General features: G+C 41.2%; 1 protein-coding gene across 1 annotated transcript in view; it reads left to right on the forward strand.

Moving 5' to 3' along the window:
- Positions 1-3,933: 3,933 nt before the first annotated feature.
- nf1a (neurofibromin 1a) overlaps positions 3,934-9,192 on the forward strand; it is a gene marked incomplete at its 5' end in the record, with an annotated part of 65,945 nt that continues 60,686 nt past the window's right edge. Inside the window, 8 exon segments of the mRNA XM_035679457.1 lie at positions 3,934-4,077; positions 4,805-4,888; positions 5,614-5,804; positions 6,294-6,400; positions 7,421-7,488; positions 7,699-7,774; positions 8,533-8,690; positions 8,784-8,957. Coding sequence (XP_035535350.1) covers positions 3,934-4,077; positions 4,805-4,888; positions 5,614-5,804; positions 6,294-6,400; positions 7,421-7,488; positions 7,699-7,774; positions 8,533-8,690; positions 8,784-8,957 — 1,002 coding nt within the window.

Below are 9,192 nucleotides of genomic sequence, written 5' to 3' on the forward strand. Positions count from 1 at the left end.
GTCATAAATAGACTCCAATTAAATTAAGGAGTCTTTCTAAGTTATCTTGATAGTGCTAGACATTATGTTTATCTTATGCGCCTCCTTTTTAGCTATCAAACTGAATGTAAACCAGTGTGGTTGCAACAACCATATATTAAATTAAAAGCAAGTGGTTAAGTCCCCTTCCAGTCAGAACTCAGTTTTCTTCGCGTTCCCCAGTGTGCTGTTTGAAAATGTCTGTTGCAGAGTTTGACACCCTAGAATGATGTTTTTCACATTCATCTGCTGTAAGTGGAGTTTCTCTGTGCTCATTGAACATCTGAACTTGTAACCGGTAACTTAGATCCCAGACACCAGTGACTAAAATCCTTCATCCGGTTCAAATCTAGAGTTAGAAAAGCACCAAGATCTAAACAGTTGGAATGGTAAAAATGTGGCTTCAACTGGATAAACAGTCAATGTATCGACAGCTTCTGGCCAGCAACCACAATCTGACGCAGGCACAAAGGGGAATACTACCCCATCCGGACAGGCGACCAGTGAAACGAAACGCGTTACCTGAATAAAATGACGACTTTCTTCTGAGCTTTGAACCATTGTTGGAAACCATTTGGGATACCATGATAATGGTAAAATGGACGCTGTACTTGTATAGCGCCTTTCATAGTCTTTCGACACTCAAAGCGCTTTTACACTAGCATGCACTTGACCTGAACCTTTCACACACATTCACTCCAGTGATGGCAAAGCCCATCGAACAGAAAACCTAACTCATTCATGACACCATTCACAGCATCAATTTGGGGTTCAGTATCTTGCTCAAGGACACCTTCGACATGTGCAGAGGAAGGCTGGGGATCGGAGCCCTTCCCGATTAGTTTGACAACCCGCTCCTCCTGCTGAGCCACAGCCGCGCCTGAAACACCGCCCCAACTAACTATAGGACATTCCTATATGTAGTTGAGCGGTGTTCACTAAATCTGCTAAAACTGTCTATAAACACTACAGCTATGATATATATTATATATTTAATATGCTTATCAGGTTTTCTTGTAGCCTTCTTGTAGGTCTTTTAACAATCGCGTGTTTCAGAGCTACTTATCTATCAGGTCCACAGTGCTCTTGGGCTTTCTTGGGGAACGGTGTTGCTCAGTTGTCATGGAGATGGTTTAGTTTTTATCATGTGACCTCAATCATGGAATTCTGTCTAATCTACCTAACTCGATGTAAAGTGAAAGTTTTAGAAATATCAAGAAAGTAGATTTTGTGATGAGGCTTTTTCTGGTCTGTTTCCAAGGTCAAGAATGAACCTTTGAGGCCAATTTAGATATGTTTGACAGTTGCATGAAGGACGTTGTTGTTCATTGTTTTGTGAGAGAGGATTGTCATCCAGACTGACATTCCTTCTCTCTGCAGATATTGTACAAAACAAAACTGGTGCGGAAGGAAGGCTCGGCCAGGAAGGTCTGGACACAGCAATCTTTGGATATGGGGCAGTTGTGAATGACGATGGACACGGCAGGAGACGACAAATAAATATAACAATGGGTTGTTTAATTTTAAATATTAAAAGATTTTTGGTTCATTGATTGTGTGGATGAAACACCAGATTATGTTTAAAAAAATATTTTTCAAAGAGTATATCAGATACAAGCATATTCTGAAACCTGCAAACATAAAGCATTTTCCAAACATGACATGTTCATTTAGTAAATTATGGTCCCATTTAGTGTCAAATAGACGATAAAGCAGGGCTTTAGGGCGTGGCTACCTTATGATTGACAAGTCACTCTCAGTGAATCCGTCCAGAGTACCGCACTTTACCAATAAATATGAAAGAGAGATATAGTTAGTTAATGTAACTGCAAGCAGAACATTGGAGGGTCAAGCAGGAGTGTAATGCTCACAGGTCCAATGAGGACTTGTCTACTTGCATATAAATTATGATCCAGATCGGAGAGAGCATTGCAGAGATGCGGCCCACTTCCTGTTTTCGTCTTCACAGCCAGCTCTGTCACAGCCAGGCAATTTGCAATAAATGATGTGAGTGTTCCTGACAGAACTTGAGGAATGTTGAACTGTCCACTCAGTGCTTAAAGAAACTGATATGTCCATTCAGCTGTCTTGCATTGTGGCTCATTTTATATATGCGGGGTGTTCTGGACTCACAAGCCAGTCTCTAAACCACTGGTACTCAAACTATGGCACGAGCTGCTTCTAAGAATCTCTGAAATATAAAAAAAAAATGAAATTATTATTTTTTTTTTTTTTTAGTACAAAAAAAAAGTATTAGCATCAAACTCTACTTAGTGCCAAAACTAAAAGTGTGGAATCAATTGTTTCAGAATGATATATATTATATATCTGGATTATAATTATTGCTACGTTAATGTGTTCATCACTTTAATGTTGCAACTGATTACTTTATACTGCTGGGTAGCTTAATTTATAATAATACATCATAATTTATTAGTTTTATATTTTGCATTAATAATAATTTGCAGATGAACTAAAATGATCAAATGCATGTAGTACAGTAAAAAGTCAAATCTGTATTGGTATAGTATCTGTATCGGCCTTGAAAAATCCTTATTGGTATGGTGCTTGTAAACACTGTTGTACTATGCAACGTTGCTCGGGACATCCATTTTGAGCTTCGGATGACTAATTAAAACTTAACTGATCAGAAAATGAACACTTGAACATACATCAGTGTAATAAGAACTACCTAAAATGACATACCATCTTTGGGGAAAAATGTATTTGTATTACTTAGATTTTTTTGTTTGTTCCTGTTAACATGGAGGCAGTGGGCTTCATGAAGTATACTGCAACCCCAGGGAGCGATCAAGATGTTTTGGGTTCACTTTTGGAGAACTGTCATGTCGTCCATCTTCATATATGGCGATCAACATTTCCCATACCTTAGGAAATCATGGAAAATATTAAATATTTCGTCACTTTTCGATAAATATGATGGCTGTGGCTCAGGTCACTTTAGCATTACCATTTACCTGAGTTGCACCTGTGACGTGATCTGGAGTGACATTCATTCTACATGGTGGTCTGTACATTGACACTACATACACAGGAGTCACTGGATTTATGTTTACACTGCTGTCCACTGAACAAGCTATTTTTTCATTTTTTCCCCTGGTATTGTACTTATATGTTGGGTTATAAAAGTCGTCTGTCTCTCCCTTTTTCATGTACCCAGTTTATTTTTTCTCTAGCTCCAACAATAAACTAGACGCCCACCCCAGTGAGAACTATGTTGGAGGAACAAGGAATATATTTTTCTATTTGTCTTTTGCCTCTATCTGAACAGTGTTTAGGCAGGGAGGATTTATTGCAGAGCTGTTGTATTAGTCTCCATTAGCTTAAGCTAGGTGTACCTAATCAACTGGCCACTGAGTGCATGTATGACCTTTAGAGGAATGACTAGGCCTAGCTGCATGAAACAAAGAGCTCACAGACCGCGCTATGCTGCACTGGACTGCAAACAGAGGAATAGCCTGTTTTATGTTGTGTAGTATGTGCATGTGATGGTGTGACAGTCTGACTTCATGGTGAAACCATGGGGCTGTATTGAGTCCAAGACTTTCAATTAGGAGTCCAATTTTTAGGCCTGATACAGCTGACTATTGTTGGACAAAAGTATGAGTTCACTAAGTGCGAACCAATTGTGATGTCATTGGCTTGTGGTGCACCGCTTTGAAGCCTTGAGTTTGGCATTGTAGTCGTTGCGATGTTGTTTTTTAGCTGTGCAGTTTTGACTCGTCCGTAATAGGAAACTCTGTGGACGCTACAGTATGTGATGATTGCAGCCCAATAAAAATAACAAAGCCGACAATGTTACACAGAATAATATTCCGTAATGGTGAATTGACTCCACTGTAATGTAATGCCATGAACTGAACAGTGTGTTGACCGTCTTGTCTTTTCTTCCAGCTTCCCATTAAAGTTGGACACCAGAACACCCACACCAAAGTCAGCACAGAGCACAACAAGGAATGTCTGATCAACATCTCCAAGTACAAGTTCTCCCTCGTCATCAGTGGCCTCACCACCATCCTCAAAAATGTCAACAACATGGTGAGTGGGGTTCTTCCTCCTCTGTGTAAGGAGAGGGCAGTGGGTTGTTGGTTGCTGTAATCATCCCTCCTATTTATACTGGTAGTGAAGCAACCCTTTCCAGCTCTGCTAGTGACATATAGACTGCTGGCACGCATTTTTTGGACAGTCTCTCCTCGAAAGCATTCATTGCCCAATCCTGCCCACTTTTTTCACATGCAGATGTGCCAATGACTACAATCTAATGCAGTCCAATACAACAGCTCTGCTATAGTTTAGTGGTAAATGGACCTGTACTTGTATAGCGCCTTTCTAGTCTTCCGACCACTCAAAACGCTTTTACACTACGTGTCACCCTTTCACACAGCGATGGCAAAGTCCATCGAACAGAAAATGGGTTCTATGGGTCTCTCCTTTACAGACATGCCCACTTTATGCTAATCCCGGAATCTCAAACAACCTGCCCCCTCCCTCCGGCCCGCGACATGATGTCAAAAATATAATATAATCTGAACCTAAGATAATTCATATTTTTATTTTTATAGTCTTTATATTAAAGGCTTTATGATGTACATGAAGTAGAAAAATAAGTTAGTTAGTAAGGCTATGATTTTAGGGAGGAGTGTGTATCCAAGTCTAATGAAGTGATACTGGTCCGGAAGGTAGGACAACACCAAACCCTGATGTTTCCTAATGCGGTGTGCTAAATGCTGAGTGAATGATGTTCTGACTGTGATTGTCTTCACAGCGGATATTTGGAGAAGCTTCTGAGAAGAACCTCTACCTCTCCCAGCTCATCATTCTTGACACCCTGGAGAAGTGCCTGGCTGGGGTGAGTCTTCCCCTTTGAACCCCACGCTGTCTTCATCTGTAGAAAACAGTCACTTTTAAAAAACTTCAGATTTTAGAAATGATCTAAAATCCAACTCAGAAATGATTCAGTATCTGTGCTGCTGTGTTTGTGCTCACAGAGAGACAAACCACTGTTAATGTACTTATCTGCCATCAATCACACTCTCCTCATCTCTTGGAGTTTCTCGGTGGATCAGCAGGCCCGGATTACATTTGCAGGCATTTAGTGGGAGCCTACCATGCGATGGGACCTGCTTTCAGCTTCCTGTACAGGTTTTTATTATTAGCGTTCATGGTCAGATGGAAGCCAGGTACCTTTCTGCATTTGTGGCTGATGTTGTGCTTCTGAACTGGAATAGGTTTCTAAATGTTTGGATGCACCAAATATAAGTCCAAGTACTTACATTTGGGTACTTGCTGATGCCAAGTACTGATATGAGTACTTAAAGGGTCAGTGTATTCGATTCAGTGGCCTCTAGTGGTGAAGTTGCAGATTGTAACCATCTGAATACATCTCAACCTTCCAAGTCTGTAGGAGAAAATTTTAGAGCCCTCGATTTGTTCGTTCTGGCCTACAAATCTCCAGTGATTTTTTGACCTGCTCCTTTTGGTGCTGACCCATAGCTTCTCCCCAGTTCTAACATGGAGGATCAAATCAGTTAAACAGACGACTGGCTCTTTCCTGACTGTGTCCTCCCTCCTCAGCAATCCAAGGACTGCTTGCGTCTGGATGAGACCATGCTGGTCAAACAGTTGCTGCCGGAGATCTGCCATTTCATCCACACATACCGTGAGGGCCACCAACACGCCGCTGAGCTCCGGGCCTCGGCCTCAGCTGTCCTCTTCTCCCTGAGCTGCAACAACTTCAACGCCGTCTTCAGCCGCATCTCCACCAGGTATTTTGGAGTGAGCCTCCAAACCCCTAGCTGCCGTCTCTTTGGAGCTGTCTCTGTGAATTTACTGTGTATTGTCCAGTAGAGCTGAAATGATTAGTCAGTGTATTGATGAGCTGACAAAACTTTAATTGGCAAACAACTTCATAAGCAAAAATGCCAAGAATTCACTGGTTCCAGATTCTGAATCATGGTGTTTTTGTTTTGTAGTTGGGTTAAAGCACCACATTTCATATTTCATTTCATATCATTTTTGATAATTAACATCCACATAATGCATTTGCAATTCAGAAAATATAATTTTAATATCACTTTAATAATGTTTTCAACTATGTGGCCCAGGCTTGCTGGAATGTGTTCATATTGAGCAGGGTGATCGTGGAAAAGAATCTCACATCCAGATGAAGGCTGAAAAATCATTTCATATTTCATCTCTTGGTGTCTTTGCCTGCATTCAGGGCAGAATCCATGTGTGCTTTTGTGTCTCCCCAGGCTACAGGAGCTGACCGTGTGTTCGGAGGACAATGTGGATGTTCATGACATAGAGCTGATGCAGTACATCAATGTTGACTGCTCCAAGCTGAAGAGACTGCTGCAAGGTTAGCCTCTAATGTTCTTCTAGGTTTACATTATCAGGCTCAGAACTCCACAGTTCTTTCAGTTAAATATTGTCACACATTTCTGATCGAACTGTCTTTATGTTCGGAGTACACTAACCTGACTGCGCCAGATGGTTTGTTACGGAGAACCATGTGGAAAGTCATCATTTGAAACAGTTCAGAAAAGGGCAAGCAGGTGAATGGATGAATCATCTGTCTGTCAGCGTCTATCATGGGTAAACTTCAACCAATCAGATCAATGAACCATATGACGTAGTCAAACTCTTACTGAAGTCAATCGGGAAAAGAGTGAAAACATCTTTTACATGGAGAAAATCCTTCAGTGCCGTTCTTTGTTCTTCTTTCAATGAGGAGTGCTCTCCAGTTCTGAGAGGACTGTTGCTAGCAGCATCTATGCTAACCTCTTTAGCAGCCACTGTAGGCACCAGATGTGCTTAGGGGTCCTGCATTTACAGATGCTGTAACACATTATGATTGACTGTACATCAGAAAGTTGCACATGTGCAACCCTCAACAGAGATGATAAGGAAACAAGATGACTCACACACACTAGCTACTTAAAATAACCACAAAAAACACGTTGTGTTACGATGCGTTATTACATTACGTAACTAACGTAACATTGATAACTTAACAAAACTAGCATCTGAAAACTGTGCTTGTCTCTGTGGTATATGGACTATGTAGCTGCCAGTAGTTGCTCATAGGACACTGATTGGGTCCGAACCACTGTAGTTGGACACAAGCTCATAGCTTTAAGTCTGGAAAGATGGATTCTCGTGTGATCTTGCAAGTCTAGCTGCCTTGCAAGGTTATGGGTACCCAGGCATTGTTCCAATCTATTAGAATAGTTAGACCCGGGTAAAGAACTGTGTCAGTGCTGCTTCAAGAGTTCCTCCTGTTCTGTTAATGTGATAGCCAGAAATTATTAAGAAATTGAGGTAGAGGTTGAGACAGTCTCTGTGATCTATGTGTTAATTTTGTTGTGTTTTCTTGCAGAAACTGTACTGAAGTTTAGAGCTCTCAAGAAGCCGGCCCAGTTAGCAGTCATCAACAGCTTAGAAAAGGTACTTGTACACTGCCCTGTTTCTGTCTAAACAATACAGTAAACTTATATAAACTATAATACTTTAAATGGCTCTCATAAAGTTTTGATTATAGTGTGCTAGAGTATACTAATGGATATCTGAAATGTCAACAATAAATGAGCAATGGTTAACATTTGTTAGCAGAGAAATGTTTCCAAAGTTGAACTTCTACTTGCTCTCTCTCCACAGGCATTTTGGAACTGGGTGGAGAATTACCCAGATGAGTTCACCATGCTCTACCAGCGACCACAGGCAGATATGGCAGGTATGAATGGATTCAAAGCATTCAGTCTTACTGATTTGATTTGACTTGATTACATTTGTATAAGAGCTCTACAGATACAGACAAACCAAGCCAGTCATCAATAATTAATCACATGTGCTTTGAGGCACTAGTTGAAAGAATTCTTCACAGCCTTATTTTTAGACAACACAGCTAGTATAATAGTACATGTTCTGAGCTTCATTTGAAAACAGTGTTTATAGAGAAGTCTGTATGATTTGACTTATCCAGCAAATACCACATAAATTAAGCTCTTTTATCACGTGATAAAAAGTAGTCCCAGCCCACAATGGCATAATGATATGCACAGACATTAGAGAGTTCCCTCAGAATTAATATGAGCAAATCTCTGATGGTAAACACATTTCTGTTTTCTCGTGGTATATAGCCTTCATACTGCCCAGTAGTGACGCGCAGATCAGCTCCAAGTTCATATGAATTCACACATACGCAGACATCATTCATTATTCAGAATTATTTACCCAAATTTATAGACGTGCACCCGCATGGGCATTTCACTCCACCTCTACTGGTCCCTGTAGGCTTTATTGCATTTTGAATAAGGTCAAGCAGCGCAAACTTAGATAGACAGGGACAGAACAGTAGATGTGAAGGAGTGGTAGGGAGGATGAAAATGATACCCCCACGCAGCAACATCCACAGATTTTTTTGGATGCTCCTCAAGATGATTCTTTAAAAGTGAGGTTTCTGTCATTAACTGTGTGTGGTGGTGTGTTCAGAAGCCGCAGAGAAGCTGTTCGACCTGGTAGACAGCTTTGCGGAGAGTGCCAAGAGGAAGGCAGCTGTGTGGCCACTGCAGATCATCCTCCTCATCCTCTGTCCAGAAATTACACACACCATCTCCAAAGACACGGTGGAAGACAGCAAGGCCAACAAGGTGGGAGGAAAGAACACACACATACACACAAACACACACACACAGCAGAGACTCCAGCACTCACACGCATTTTGTCCTGTTGTGTGTCTGCAGAAACTGTTTTTGGACAGTTTGCGGAAAGCTTTAGCAGGCCAGGGTGGCAGTAAGCAGCTGATGGAGAGCGCTGCCATCGCCTGTGTCAAACTGTGTAAAGCCTCCACCTACATCAATTGGGAGGACCACTCAACCATATTCCTCCTGGTCCAGTCCATCGTCATGGATCTCAAGGTCTGACGGGTTTCGGAAAATGTATTTTTCCTCTCTTTTTGTGTGTAACCTGTTGTTACAACTGAAGGTAATAAAGGTTAAGGTGTAGTGAAGAAAGATAGATGAGGTCCAGTATGTAGGATTTGTTGGCATTTAGCAGTGTAGTTGCTTATTGCAACTCCCTCGCCTCATTCTCCTGTTCTTAGCATCTAGGAGAAACTACAGTGGCCGCAAAAATGCAAAAGGCCCTATCTAG

Source organism: Morone saxatilis, unplaced genomic scaffold (genome assembly GCF_004916995.1).
Source record: "Morone saxatilis isolate NCDOM2014 unplaced genomic scaffold, NCSU_SB_2.0 Contig8, whole genome shotgun sequence".
Classification (NCBI taxonomy): Eukaryota; Metazoa; Chordata; class Actinopteri; family Moronidae; genus Morone; species Morone saxatilis.